The sequence below is a fragment of the Macrobrachium nipponense genome, chromosome 36 (genome assembly GCF_015104395.2).
Source record: "Macrobrachium nipponense isolate FS-2020 chromosome 36, ASM1510439v2, whole genome shotgun sequence".
Lineage (NCBI taxonomy): Eukaryota > Metazoa > Arthropoda > Malacostraca > Decapoda > Palaemonidae > Macrobrachium > Macrobrachium nipponense.
The window spans coordinates 58,913,830-58,930,400 of NC_087220.1; the positions used below are offsets into that span (position 1 = coordinate 58,913,830).

General features: G+C 35.7%; 1 protein-coding gene across 4 annotated transcripts in view; it reads right to left on the reverse strand.

The window, feature by feature from the left end:
• Positions 1–10,827, reverse strand: part of LOC135203733 (band 7 protein AGAP004871-like) — an 86,758-nt gene extending 75,931 nt beyond the window's left edge. Inside the window, exons 1-3 of one of the 4 annotated variants that reach the window (XM_064233659.1) lie at positions 10,570–10,827; positions 9,158–9,248; positions 5,223–5,329 (exon numbers count right to left, since the gene is read on the reverse strand). In XM_064233659.1, coding sequence (XP_064089729.1) covers positions 5,223–5,329; positions 9,158–9,248; positions 10,570–10,590 — 219 coding nt within the window. In that variant the 5' untranslated portion in view covers positions 10,591–10,827. The remainder of the gene's footprint in view (positions 1–5,222; positions 5,330–9,157; positions 9,249–10,569) is intronic. The other 3 variants (XM_064233658.1, XM_064233657.1, XM_064233656.1) reach the window with 3 other exon arrangements.
• Positions 10,828–16,571: the final 5,744 nt, after the last annotated feature.

The window sequence follows — 16,571 nt, forward strand, 5'->3', positions numbered from 1 at the left end:
CATATTCGAAGCGAGTATTCCACCAGAATACATATATATATATATATATATATATATATATATATATATATATATATAGTATACAATACTACTCGCAATATTTTTTCTAAGTCTTAAACCAAGAGATCACAGAAGCAGTGCTGCGTACCAGACATCATTTTGAAAAAAATCAGAAAATATTGGCTCCTCTCTCTCTCTCTCTTCTCTCTCTCTCTCTCTCTCTCTCTCAGCATTATATATATATATATATATATATATATATATATATATATATATATATATGTGTGTGTGTGTGTGTGTGGTGTGTGTGTGTTGCATATACACATGTATGTATTTATATAAAATGCCTGTACAATAAGTCGGTACGTAATTCCGCCTGTAGCAACCTGTATTCCAAGAACAAATTTCTGTATCGTATAAAATATTTGCGTTCTATTGACCAGCCCTTGTGCAAGCTAAGAGGTCTGCAATATTGAGAGACGCTCTTGCCAAAAGGGGTCCTTTTTTTTTTTTTTTTTTATTGTTAGATTTCTGTCCTGAATAACTAAGTGTCAAGTTGGGCTGGGTAACTTGAGTTTGCGTGTGTAAAATACGCGTACATACATACATACATACATACATACATACATACATACATAGATACATACATACATACACACGCACACACAAACACTGCTGAATACCATTAGGATGTTACTTTCCATAGTGCAAACTACAAAAGGGTTACCTCCTGTTACACCTGTCAGACCACCTTTTCTCTCAATTTTGCTTTCACTGCTGCCAGTGTGGAACCAGAGGAATTTATTTCATTGTGTGGTTCGGATCCCACAATAAGCTGTAGGTCCTGTTGCTATAAGCAACTATACTTGGTTTTTTTCCATCTGTCCACCTGCCTGTGGTGTTTTGTGTATGGTAATACTGCGTCCCGGGCTTTAGATACTTACATTCAACTTACATTCAACAATAATAACAATATCCTATTTCGAATATTAACGATGTAATTCGCATACAGTAAATTATTAAAACACTTTTTAGTTGCTAATGTACCCAGATATCCTTTTATTTACCTAAAACTTACACACAGCGTAACTATTTAAAGCCCGAAAACACCACAGGCGGATGGACAGATGAAAAAAAAACAGAGTATAGTTGGTTCCTAAGTTAAATCTAATCATTCGGGCCAGCCCTAGGAGAGCTGTTAATAAGCTCAGTGGTCTGGTTGATTAAATTAAGATATATACTTCACTTGGGCCTCTGGCCTTCATTCTGTATTCTGTTCTGTTCTCCACATAATCGTGAAGAAAACAGGATAAAAGTAATTCTATCCCGCCTTGATAGAAAAAAAAAGGTTACAGATATGATTTTTTTTAAAGACTGACCTTTCCAGTGCTCATTCACTAGCAGTTGTTGGAAGGGTGTTTACATTTTGTTTTTGTTTTGTTTTTTTGTTTTTTTTTGTAAGCCAAACTTGTACGTATAATGAATGACAGGTTCATATGTAATTCAAACCTCAAAAGTTCAAGATAAGATGCAGAGTGTTCCTACCCTAATTCAGTTCACCGAATATATATTTTTTTATAATTTTAATACATTTTTATCTGTTTATTTAGTAATTTGTTAATTTATTCTGTATTTATTTTTCCTCTTTTAATAAGTGATCTCTTCTTTTTGTGTTTCTCTTTACCTCTTCTTACTTTTTTTCTGATGAACGCCAAACTATTCTTTGTAAGCTCGAATTTCAAGTCAGTGGCCTCTTTGGTGGGCTTGTTCCATATGAATAAGGGGTGTTATCTTCTTAATAATAATAATAATAATAATAATAATAATAATAATAATAATAATAATAATAATAATAATAATAATAATAATAATAATAATAACATGTATTTCCAATTAACTTCTGTAACTTCTTTCAAATCAACACCATAATATTCTTCGGAGGATTGAATTTCAAGTGAGTGGGGGCCCCTGTGGTGGGGTTTTTCCATATGAATAAGGTTTCATCTTCTAAATAATAATAATAATAATAATAATAATAATAATAATAATAATAATAATAATAATAATAATAATAGTATACCAGCAATAGCCAAACCTACCAGTATACCATAAAGGGCGTACATGAACGATTTAGTTATTTTTCGAGAGACCAATTTAAATGTCACCTTCTGTCGACTCCTGTCGAGTAAGGTCTCCTTCTGATTAAGCCCCTTTTCGCGTCAGAGATATTCCAGGACCGTCCAGTGGAATTTTTTATCGCCTAATATGAGCCTCGCTCAGGCATCTTTCAAAGGTCGTTGTATCGAACTCGACTTACCTGCCAATTGAATATTCAGCTTCTTGGGAGCCTAGACTCAGGTTGCTGAATGCGACAAAAAATGGCGACAGAAAACGGTACGAAAGTATTGGGTAGGAGACGGTACGCGGTACCCTACGTATCACTCAGACTCTAATATAAAGAGAGGTGATCCCGTAGGAGGGGGTGGGAGGGGGTGTTAGTGCCATCAGTGCACCTCATGCGTTGTACTGTAGGCATTACTTTAGGCTCTTGGCAGTGTACTTTCCTTAGGTCACAAGCTACAACACCATTCAATCTTTTTATTTTATTTTAATTTTTCTTTACTGTACCTCCGTTCATAGTCTCTTCCATCTTTCCCCAACCCTCCCCCAACACTTGATTCATAGCGCAACTACGAAGTTTTCCTCCTGTTCCGCCTTTCAAACCATTTTACAGTCAATTTCCGTTTCAGCGCTGAATGACCTCATTGGTCCTAACGCTTGGCCGTTGGCCTAAATTATACGTATATTCCATAGGTTGATGCTCTTTGATGAATTTAGTCTCATATGTCAGCACGGGCTCTTGCTCATGAAATGGATTGAAGATTTTGCTCTTTGACGAAGCTGGGCTTATGCCAGCACGGGCTCTTGCTCGTGAAACGCTAGATAAACAAGTCCTGGACAATCGTAGAACACCATTCGATAATCTGAACAGCTCCTGTCTCTGTCATAGAATGTCAAATGAAACGTCGCATCTTTCATGACGAAAGTTGGCAAATTATCTGCAAAAGTCTAAATTTAATCGTATGTCTCTTTACCTAAGCAGCTGTGTAGCTGAGAGAGAGAGAGAGAAAAAAAAATCAACGATACCGATTTTAGCATCTGATTTTAAACAGTCAGAGGGTTGGGGGTGTTGGGGGGTGCGGGGGGGGGGGGCCGTGAGGTGGGGGGGGACGGGGGGGGGGGGTTGGACGGATATACCAAGGTCACGCTTGTCCAAAGCTCCCGGCTAGATCCGTCTAGATTATCTAGATGAAACGAGTGTGAAGTTTATCGATGCGGGCGACACATCTCGCGCCGAGTGGGAATTTTGACGGTCTGCCGTTGCCGCCAGGTGCCAGTCCACACCTCATGGCGCACTGTAGGCAGGCGTTACTTAAGGTTCTTTGAAGTGCCCCATGGGGAGTCCTTTCGTTCCTTTTACTGTACCTCCGTTCATATTCTCTTCCATCTTATACTTCCATCTACTGTCAATTGTTTCGTAGGCTTTCCTCCTGTTACATCTTTCAAACCTTCATACCGTCAACTATTTCCCTTTCAACGTCGAATGACCTCATAGCTCCCAGCTCATGGTCTTTGGCCTTAATTCCATTATTCTATTCTAATATCGAACTTAAAGTCAGGTTCGACAAGTTTGTGTCGTACTTTGGCCTCCCCATACAAAATCATTTTCGGTACTGAAGGCTAATCATTGATAAACACTATAATAGGTCTAATTTGGCGGATATAGACCTCGTAGTTCGGAAGTTATGGTGATTGATTCTGAATTATTATAGGTGCTTTTCAGATATATTATGTTACGGCATATGTCGGGGCATAAGTTGTGTTTTCGGGTGATTGTCCGATGGAGAGAGAGAGAGAGAGAGAGAGGAGAGAGAGAGAGATATGCATTGAGAAGAGAGAAAGATGGATATAGATAGGGAGACAGATAAGATAGGGGAACAGGTTTTAAAAGGTGGGAGGGAGGTGAGAGAGAAAAGGAAGGAGAAGAGGGAGATAGAGAGAGAGAGGAGGGGAGAGAGAGATATGCATTGAGAAGAGAGAAAGATGGATATAGATAGAGAGATAGATAGACAGGTAAGAGAGAGAGAGAGAGAGAGAGAGAGAGAGAGAGAGAGAGTGAGAGAGAGAGAGAGTTTTGATTATCACTGCAATAGACAGGTAAACAGAGAGAGAGAGGAAGAGAGAGAGCTTTTTTTATCACTGCACAAGCACTACCACAGTGCGCCTTCTAAATGTTGAATCGGGCTGCAGTCAGTCATTCATTGGGGCTCGTTCTAATTTTAGTCGAGGTGTGCGTTAATGTTTTACAACATTCCTCCTCTCTCTCTCTCTCTCTCTCTCTCTCTCTCTCTCTCCTCTCTCTCTCTCTCTCTCTCTCTCTGAACTTTAATTGATCACAACACCTACTGATTCGAGGAGATTTTTGTATGAATTACAATCACTCCCGGTTACAATCAGGGTTCACAATCAGGTGTCACAATCACAATATTTCGCTTGATGAGAAATGTAAATATTTTATTTAATGTAACTTTTTTTTTATGGTATTTCTCTGATCTTTTGGTTTGGAGGTTATGATTGATATTTGTCCTTTGAATACAATATATACTAATATATATATATATATATATATATATATATATATACATAATATATAAATATGTATATATATACATTATATATACTTATAATATATATATATATATATATATTATTTATAAATATATATGTATAAATATATAGTTACCTACCCAGTTATCTTGAAATCAGGCATCCTCATACGTAAATAATATTAAAGATATTACATACACAGTTATCTTGAAAATCAGGCACTCATACGTAAATAATATTAAAGATACTCTTAAATTTAACAGAAAGGTGTTCACAATAACTATCACATCAATTTCACCAACACTTCTCTTGCATCAGATTCATCATATTTTTTTCTAAATTAAGTTGAGTATCAATCCCTCATACGTAAAATATTCGGAAATATATTTTACGTTTTATATCCCACAACCAACGTTATGCAGTTGTTTTCATTACTTGGTTATTTAAAACATTCTTTAAAAAGTCACGCAGTCATTCTCCACTCATCCACGCGCATCCGTACAGAAGTGACTAAAAGTGTTGGCCGCTCTTCCCGTTTTCTGTGAGCCTCTTACCTTGAAGCAGACGCAGAAGGAAAACGGCATGGTGGCCAGGACCAAGATCCAGGAGAGGCCGGTGAGGACCCACCCGCACAGACCGATGCCGCTGTCATTTTCGTCGGCTGAGGGGAGAGAGAAGTAAATATATTGAGTTACGGATATGTTGGGGTTTATTATATGTATATATATATATAATATATATGTATGTTACAGTAAATATTTGAAGTCAGGTATTTCATGAAAGCCTTATGGAATTTATGACGTGACCAATTCGCGTAGGAACATCTGCTCCCTGATGGCTAGTACTAAACACAGCAAAACAGCGTTTCTTCTACTCTGTTTCGTTGTGTATAGTATACTAGCCACTAGGGAGCCAGGTGTGTATTGCCGTGTTTAATACTAGCCCCCGGGGGTCAAATATGCCTCACCTGTTTAGTACTATCCCCGGGGGGTCAAACATGCCTTGCCGTGTTTAGTACTATTTCCCCGTGGGGTCAAATATGCCTCGCTGTGTTTAGTACTACCCCCTGGGTGGTCAAATATCCTCGCCGTGTTTATTACTAGCTCCCAGGGGATCAAATGCACTTAGAGGGACATTTGATCCCATGGGGCCAGTACTTAACACAGCGAAATACATTTGACCCTCCAAGGGCTGGTACTAAACACGGTGAAGCCGTGTAGGTGAACCACTTTCGCCATGTTTAGGACTAGCCCTTGGGAATCAAATGCTCTTAATTAAGGGGGTGCTCATTTCTCAAATTCCATAAGAATTTCACGTTTGCTGTAACACATATACACACAAACACACACACACGTGCAAGGCCAAGAGATGACCTATTGAAAAATAACGGTTGAAAATGACTGAACACACTCGTTCGTCATTGATTTTGTCATTTCAGGCATTACGAAGGGCTATTTTAAGCCCTTCCTCGTCTTTATCGCGTAATCATTACTTACATATCATTAACGGCAGTTATTAAAAGCGATTCTTTTTGGCTCAAGGGATATTCTTTTCCTTCCATTTTAACCATTTATTTATACTCTGTTATTTATGAAATTTACTCATTTAAATTTTTACTTTTGTAGTAAATGGCAGGACCTATTCTTTTTATATATCCTATTGTCTTCTGTTACTTCTTTCAAGTGAACGCCAAAGTAATCTTTGGAAGGTTAAATTTCAAGTCAGTAGCCCCTTTGGTGGGCTTGTTCCATATGAATAGGGGTTCATCTTCTGAATAATAATAATAATAATAATAATAATAATAATAATAATAATAATAATAATAATAATAATAATAATAATAATAATAATATATTATTATTATTATTATTATTATTATTATTATTATTATTATTATTATTATTATTATTATTATTATTCAAGAGATGAACCCTCTTCATATGGAACAATCCCCCGGGGATGCCCACTGACTTGAAATTCAAGCTTTCAAAGAATATTATCATGTTCATAAGAAAGAAGGAACAGGAGGTAGAGGGAAATAGGTAAAAAACAAGAGATGATTTATTAAAAAAACAAATATAAAAAACAAATTCATGAATAAATATATAGAATGCCAGTAATGTATGAAGAAATACATATATTTGGTGTTATTTTGAAAGAAAAAAAAGAGAACTTATTATAAACGAAACAGTAAATAAATAAACAGATAAAAATATAAACTATTAACATTATTATACACGAATCTCCTTAACCATCATAGCAGCGTTTGTGACGCCATTTTTACTAGGCACGATGAACCAGTCAATCAATATAGCGTCGCTGCAGGCACCTCTTTGAAAGACTTTAGGAAGAGAAAAAAGTCGTCTTAAACAGGACGACGTAGTTTCTAGACGCAATGGTAAGACGCAATTGTAAGCCTCGATGTTAGGGACAGTTGCAAGACGCGATTGCAAGACGTAATAACGAAACGAAACTGTACGACGTAATTGCAAGACACAATTATGAGATGCAGCTGCAAGGCGCAATTGCAAGACGCAATCGTGAGACGTAATTACAAGACGAAATTGTAAGATACAGTTGCAAGACACAATTGTGAGGCATAATTACAAAATGCAATCAGCAAGATGTAATTGCAAGATGCAAATGTAAAGACACAATTGCAAAGCGAATTAGCAAGATGAAATTTGCAAGACACAATTGTAAGATGTAATTGCAAGACACAATCGGGAGATGTAATTGCAAGACGCAGTTGTGAGCTTGGAATTGTAAGAGGTAATTGCAAGACACAATCATGAGATGTAATTGCAAGGCGAATTAGCAAGATGAAATTTGCAAGACACAATCATGAGATGTAATTGCAAGACGCAGTTTGTGAGACGTAATTTGCATGATGCAATTAGCAAGAAAAATTAGTAAGATGAAATTTGCAAGACACAAGCGTGAGATGTAAATGCAAGACGCAGTCTTGAGACATAATTGCAAGAAGCAATTGTAAGAGGTAATTGCAAGATGCAATCATGAAATGTAATTGCAAGATGCAGTTGTGAGACACAAGCGTGAGATGTAATTGCAAGATGCAATTGTAAGAAGTAATTGCAAGACACAATCGTGAGATGTGATATTGCAAGATGCAATTGTGAGACTTAATTGTAAGAAGTAATTGCAAACACAATCATAAATATAATTGCAAGTTGCAGTTTGTGAGACGTAATTGCAAGACGAATTACCAAGATGTAATTTTCAAGACACATTTTGTAAGATGTAACTTCAGGGCGCAATCGTGAGATGTAATTGCAAGACGCAATCGTGAGACTTAATTGCAAGATGCAATTAGCAAGACGTAATTGCAGGTCGCAATTAGCAAGGCGCAGCTGTAGCGGGTAATGAACCCAGGTTACCGTAGTCACGGCGAGGTCACGTTGTCGAGCAAACTACGGGAAGGATAAAAAGTCTGTTTCCGCTCGTACAAATTTAACAAATTTATAACTTTTTCCCTCTGGTACATTTATTAAAAGTGGAATAGACCCTTCCTAACCATCGTAGCTAATTGGGCAATTATTTATTATTTTTTTTGTTCTGAAATATATATTGAGAAAAAGTAATAAGGGAATTTAGATATTTAACTGAACAAAGATGCTTGAGTATGTATTTTTATACATACACATACATATTTACTTCTGTTGCATACATACTTACATTCATACATCCGTATGTTTGTATTTATAGCAAAACCTTTTATCGTTGCAATTACACTTATACATATGTGTATGTATTCATAGCATATGAGAGTGGTGTGCAGGTATGCATTGATATTAAAGAATTCTTAGCATTTACAAAATACAAGTGGGTGTTAGTGCATATGAATGAGGGCGAGATGCTGACTAAGACAAAATGACAGTTCATTTTATATATATATATATATTATGATAGGATGGTTTCTAGTTCTAGTATAGGTGTTATTCATAAAAGTTATACAAGCTCTGAAGGACTAAGCATCATTCCCGTTGTCCACGTACCAGCGGATGGGGACAGCTGGTCCTTGAAAGTTCGTAGTAACTTTTGTGAATAAAATCTCTATTAGATATTTCCCTGTTTAAATAAATAAGGTTCTTGTAGTCTATATATATATATATATATATAGATATATATATATATATATATATAGGTAAAGTAGCGAAGGAAAAATTAAACAGTGGAGTAGTTGCAAGATCTTTCGACTCAGCGTCCTTAACTTAGCAGACTGACTCCGAGTCGAAAGATCTTGCAGCTACTCCAGTGTTTCACTTTCCTTCGTGGCTTATACCTTTATTTATGCCTTTATCACGCTCCAAACTTTCGTGATTCAGTTATACATATATATGCATATATTACATGTAACATTTCCCGTGCCTGTGAAATACACAGCATCTATACTCAGTGGCTTTGCGTTGGCAAGTGGTGGTAGGAAAGTGCTTCGGACAAGTTGAGATCTACGCTCGGGTCAACTTACTGTTCAGGATATTAAAGGAATTGGAATTGTTGGGCTTAGCTGGTGTGGCAGGCATGTTCCCAGTGGCCGATTGGAGCATCCTGCCCGGTAACTGCCCAGAAAGAGGTATAATTAACAAGACATTTCTGTTTCCGCATTGTATCACATCTGAACCTAGACTGTCAGTTTCCAGCATGGACTACTAGACAGGGTGGGGTTCTTTTTGATAAGTTTTTTTTTTTTTTTGTTTTTTTTTTTTTTTTTTTTTTTTTTTTTTGTCTGACATTTTTTGGGAGCAAAACAAAAAGCATTTGGTTCTGATAAGTGGTTTTAATTTTTTTTTTTCTGTTATTTTTGGGGTTTTGAAAAGTGGATGTTATTGACTAAAAGTATTTTTTTTGTTTGATAAAGTTTTAAGGTTATTTGGTTTTTATTAGTGGGTTTTATTTTCTTTTTTCTTTCATTTTTAGCTTTATAAAGGGGATGTTATAGACTCAAAGTATTTATTTTATTTTGTTTGACAAAGTTTTGAGATTATTTGGTTTTGGTAAGCGGGTTTTATTTTTTTCTTATAGTTTTGGGACTTGTGACTAACAAGGGGATGTTATTGACTAGATTATTTTTTCTTTTGTTTGGCAAATTTTTGAGAGAAAAACAAAAGCTTCTGGTTCCTATAATTGGGTTTACTTTCTTTTTGTTCTTTTATATTTCGGACATTAACTGGTGGATGCTATTAATAAAAGCTTTTTCTCTTTTGTTTGGCAAATATTTGGTGTTGATAAGTGGGACTATTTTTATAATTTCATTAAAAAGTTATATTTTGTTCGATTATTATTTTTAGAACTTCATCTTCTTTTATTCCAAGAATTTCTGAGAGACAACAAAAGCATTCGCTATTGATAAGTGTTTCCTTTCGTTAACAAAAAAGCTGTTTGTAAGTGAAAAGAGCTATTTGCTTTGCAGAGTTTTAAACCGATAAGTCAAGTTTAAGGTTAATGAATCTTTAAGCCTCAATTTGGGAAGAGAACCTTTTTAATGATTGTTTTATCCTCGAATTCTTTCTTGTGATTATCCTAGATGTTATCTGACAATATCTTGTTTTGGTGTGCTGTTAGTATTCTAGATGTGTCTGACAATAACTGGAGATTATTCTAGATGTGCCTGACAGTACCTTGCTCTAGTCCTGTACACTACGTAAATACTAGTAGCTAGTGACCTAACCATTAAGGTCTCTGGTCCAGCTGAGACCGAAGACAGCACCTGGAAATGATTTTAGATGTGTCTGACAATGCCTCGAGATTATTCTAGATGTGTCTGACAATACCTTGCTCTAGTCCTGTATACGAATACAAGCTAGTAACCTAACCACTAAGGTCTTTGGTCTAGCTGAGACCCAAATCATGTGAACACCAAAACAGAGCGAACAAAAATACCTCGTTAGCACGGTCTAACATGCAGCTGTCGTAGAGGGACGTCGATTTCGAGTAATAACTGTTTTAGTAGAGACGTTTTGGGGGTTCGAGAGCCAGATCCTGCTTTGATTCAGACGTTTACTGGGACTGTGTAGCGAGCAAGCCACCAGCGACCAATCAAACGAGCAGGTAATCGAGTAATCAAGCAAGTAAGTAGGCAAGCAGACAGGCAGGCAGGCAGGCGAGAGAGAGAGAGAGAGAGGACGCACACCTCCCTTTGCACAGAGTAGAGCAGTGGGAGTAAACTAAGCTGGTGTGGTCTCGCTTACTTAGGTAACTCCCTGTCACGGCTCATGTCTTATTCCACCACCACTCCACCAGGAGACCTGTAGGTTCCTCCTCCTCCTCCTCCTGCTACCTCTGCTATTACAAATAAATCGATGGATATCCTCCTGGGATGACGGGGGAAGGGTGGTACTACTGTGGCGCTCCCAGAATATGTCAGGGAAAATCAGAAAATGTTGAGGCGTCCCATGGGCCTCGTAGAAGCAGCCGTATGTACTTTATGCAATAAAGGATTCATTCCTAAATAAATCCTTATTTAAGAATGAGTTTGGAATACATTCCTAAATAGTTTGTTGAGGTATTTGGAATGTATTATCTCTGGAATGTATTCTCTCGTACCGAAGTGTAAAGGGACTTCATACTTACATTAGCGGTTCTTTTAGATTTCAGATCCTTTTTAGAGAGAGAGAGAGAGAGAGAGAGAGAGAGAGAGAGAGAGAGAGGAGAGAGGTATGAAAGAACATATTTTAAATGTACACACAAACATACATATATGTATGTATGCATGTATGTGTATATTATTTCCTAGTGTCCTAACGACCCACTTCTTTCGAATACTTGAAACAAGAAAAGTTTGACTTAAAATTTGACAATCAAGTGGACCTTTTTGGCGTGTGGGGGGGGGGGGGGAGGGGTGGGAAGGGAATTTAATTAATTTGTGTTTCACAGCTAAGATAACTGGCCCATGTGACAGTTTGGTATTTAAAACAAAAGACCCAAGTACCAGTTAATTCTGCATTGCCAGTGTCAGCATCTTCACCTTGTCAGCTAGGTACGTCGTCTCTCTCTCTCTCTCTCTCTCTCTCTCTCTCTCTATCTCTCTCTCTCTCTTCTCTCTTTCTCTGATATTGCAAAGATGTAATTTTTAATTTAGTCTTTAAAGTTGCCTCTCTTGCCAGTCACGTCATCTCTCTCTCTCTCTCTCTCTCTCTCTCTCTCTCTCTCTCGTAAATAGTTGCAGGTGTATCACTGATCCCGAGTGAAAATGAGTTTTTTGTCATTTTTTGTAATTTTTTGGATCTTTTGTAATTTATTGTCATTTGTTTTATCTTTTGTAATTTGTTATATTTTTGTTATCTTTTGTAATTTTTTGTCATTTTTTGTCATTTTATGTAATCTTTTGTCATTGTTTTTGGCCTTTTTCAACACTGTTATTGGACAGAGCAAAATTTAAATGCTAGTTTATAATTATATTATAATCTAACTCATTACTTACCCTTCTGTTTATATATATAATATATATATATATATATATATTATAAATATACGTATATATATATATAATTATAAACATATATATATATATATTTAATTTAATTTTTTGCTTCTTTGTTTAAGTTTTTGTTTCTTTATTTTACCAGATAGAATTATTATTATTATTATTATTCATTATTATTATTAAATTTTAATTCATTATTTTATTATTGATTATTATTATTATTATTAATTATTATTATTATTATTTAATTATTCAGAAGGTGGATCCTGTTCTTGTGGAAGAAGTCCACTCAGGCAATGGTTTGTGTGACCTGCTTCTCGTGCTGCATCGAACGCTTCCACGTAAACAAACATATCTGGCATTTTATGTCAATGATTCACAGTCATTACGTCATTCTTTTGCCGAGAGTCAGAGAGAGAGAGAGAGAGAGAAGAAAGAGAGAGAGAGAGAGAGAGATAGGAAATTCTGGAGTAGCAAGTTCTGCCAGAATATGATATTGCAAAGATATATTTTTTCTGGTCCCAAAAGTTGTCGTTTTAGCGAGTCACCTCTCTCTCTCTCTCTCTCTCTCTGCTCTCTCTCTCTCTCTCTCTCTCTCTCTCTCTCTCTCAAGGGCGGTCGAAATATATATATATATATATATATATATATATATATATATATATATATATATATATATATATATATATATTCGAATCAACCAGACCCACTAAAACGGGTCGGCTTTATATTAATATCTTCAGTTATTTTGTTAGAAAATAGAGAATCATATGTTAAAATTCTAAGATTGTTTTTTTTTTCTATGGACGAGGGTATATGAACTTGAACAGGATCTATCTTTTTATAGTTTTTTAGAACTTATGCTTAAACTGCAATGAAGATTACTTGGAATACCTCAAACTTTTAATAATAGGAAAGAATTATGTCATCAAGTAACTTTTATATATTTACAGTAACATTAATTGTCCTTTGTTTACAATCTGTAATTCATGGGCCATCACCTGTCCTAGACCTTCAACTGTCCCGGTCCATCGTTGGTCCCAGACCATCATCACCTGTCTCAGACCACTAGGTGTCCCAGAACACCCCATCACATGTCCTTGTACCATCACCTGTCCCATACCATCACTTGTCCCAGTCCTGTCTATCACCTGTCCCAGACAATCACCTGTCTCAGTCCCGTCGATGACCTGCCTCAGCAGTCCTGTCGATGACCTGCCTCAGACCATCACCTGTCACAACCTACCCAACCTACCTGTCCATGTATTACCGAAAAAAGCGCCCCGCACACTCAACCCTTACAAGGTAGCCCCTTGGGCTTCTTCGTTGCTGTCACGGACGTACGTCATCCTATCTATAATTCAGGGAGAGATCTATCTATGTTCCTGTAGTATAGTAGCAGTGGTGCCTTTACAAAAGCTCCCCTTATTTTAGGCGAACCAGTCCAGCGTGTCTGTTTATACGCGTTGCCATGGCAACCAGGCGTCCGACTTGAACGATATTAGCCGCTGGATCTCTCTAAGTGGGGTAGGAGAGTAGCTGTTTGGGAATTAGGAAGTATTTGCACAAGACTCGATAATAATTGCTTCTGTTTATTTCTACCTCTTTCTCTCTTCCTCAATTTGTGGGTTTCGTGATGGAGAAAAAGTGGCGAATTATAGGTCAGTTTTCATATTCGCTCCATAAATGTCACGGTAAGGGCGTAAAGAATAGCCTGTATTGATTATCCATAAATAACGTTAATAGTATTGTGGACAGGTTACGCAGAGAGAGAGAGAGAGAGAGAGAGAGAGAGAGAGAAGAGAGAGAGAGAGAGAGATTCACGACCTTGACAACTTCCAAGATTAGAACATATTAGATCTTTGCAATATCATGTTCATGTAGAACATTGAACAGTCTGAGGAGAGAGAGAGAGAGAGAGAGAGAGAGAGAGAGAGAGAGAGAGAGAGAGAGTGTGTGTGAACTTTCAGAACCCGATTAAAAAATATTTCATCTTTGCAATATCATATTCTTGCAGAACATTGAACAGTCCATGACCTGAGAGAGAGAGAGAGAGAGAGAGAGAGAGAGAGAGAGAGAGAGAGAGAGTAAACTTTCAGAACCCGATTAAAAAATATTACATCTTTGCAATATGATATACTTGCAGAACTTTGAACAGTCCATGACCTGAGAGAGAGAGAGAGAGAGAGAGAGAGAGAGAGAGAGAGAGAGAGAGAGAGAGAGAGAGAGAGAGAGAGAGAGAGAGAGAGAGAGACTTATATAAGATATTCCAGGTTCTATGCATACGAGAGCTTCGTTATAGCAGTAGCCTGGTATTCATGTCAAAAAAATTTTTTTTTTAATGAATATTATTCCTGAATTCATGATTCCTACTTCTGTCAATTCCAGTTTCATCCAAGAATGCCTCTTAGTTTTTTTGGGTTGGAATTTGCAATTCATGCAACATAGTTGTGTTGCAAATAGATTGAAATACCTTGTAATTATGTACCTTGTATTTATGTATTCTGGTTCGTCTTGATATATAAAAGATGTTGCAAGATTTGAATGTGTTGCAATGTTGCATTCCCCTTCGTCTTGATTGATAAAAAAATACTCAATTTCTTCTTAGAAGAAAGAAATCGACTTTGAGAATGAAAAGCCATATTGCGTGCAACACTTTTTGCCCAAAATTCCGCATTACAGTTTGAAGGAAAAATGTCAATTCCAGCGTAACTGAGCGCACAGCACCAATCCTAGTATTGCTGTTATGGTGAATTCCTGTATTTCAAACATGATGTTGCAATACAGTGCAGTCGTGCAATTTATTTAAAGTCTCAAGAGAAAGTTGTAAATCTTACCCCAGCTATCACTTCGGGAACTTCAACTTTGTTGCTGTTTCGGCAAAGTTTGAATTATTTCCTGTATCACTAATTAGATTGTCATGTCTTGCTAAATCCTCTTTTAGAATAAACTTCAGCAGTCCTAAATCCTCGATATATATATATATATATATATATATATATATATATATATATATATATATATATATATTATATATATATATATATATATATATATATATACTATATATATATATATGTATATATATTATATATATATATATATATATAAATGTGTGTTCTATTTATTTTCTGAGGAGCTGGAAAGAATATTTAGGAGAGAAAACAAAGTACCAACCTTCCAATATATATTATCTGAAACTGATTTAATTCCTGTCATTAAAATAATCACATTAAAAAAGAAATAACCTGTGTTTAGTAGAAGCAGATTTCTCAGCCTCGTTCATACTGACGAATATTAAATACATAACACCGTGTGTGAGGGGGAAATGTGTATTCATATAATTTCGGTATACATACTTAAATTATACATCGCTTATGAAGATAAATATGATGTTGTAAAATTTCGGTATGCGTACTTAAATCGGATAGTATACATTATACAACGTGTATGATGAGAAGTATGAATTAAAAGAATTTCGGCATACATACTTAAATAGGATATTATACATTATACATCGCGTATGAAGAGAAATATGATATAATCTTTTGGTATACAAACTTAAGTATTATACATTATACACTGTGTATGAAGGTAAATATGAATTCCTAAAATTTCGGTATACATACTTCAAGTAGATATTATACATTATACATTGCGTATGAAGAGAAATATATCATAAGCTTTCGGTAAACATACTTAAATATTATACATTATACATTGTGTATGAGGGGAAATATGAGTTCATAAAGTTTCGGTTTACATACTTAAATCATATATTATGTATTATACATCGCGTATGAAGAGAAACATGGTATTATAAGCTTTAGGTATACATGTTTAAATAAGATATTATACATTATATCGTGTATGAGGGGAAACGTGTATTCATAAATTTCGGTATACACACTTAGAGTAAATATGCATTATACATCAGGTCTGAAGAGAAATAAGATTTAAGCTTTCGGCATACATATTTGAATAAGATACTATACATTATACATCGTGTATGAAGGGAAATATGAATTCATAAAATTTCGGTATACATACTTAAAGTAGATATACATTATACACTGTGTATAAGGAGAAATATGAATTCATAAGAGTTCGGTACACATACATAAATCACATATTATACATTATACACTGAATTCATAAATTTTCGGTATACATATATATAATGTATAATGTATATTTACTGAAAGTAGATATACATTATACACCGTGTATAAGGAGAAATATGCGATCATACACTTCTAGTTCATACACTTAAATCTCAACTCTGATCTCTTTCCAATATCCGTTACTGCCACCTCCACTGCACTGGTCAGAAACCACATAAAATTACTTTTTTTTTTCTAGTAAGCAGTTGCTCCGAGTTAATCCAAGCAATTCGAGTTAATGCAGGACGTACGTTATTGCAAAAAAAAAAAAAAAAAAAAAAAATCTCGCAATGATA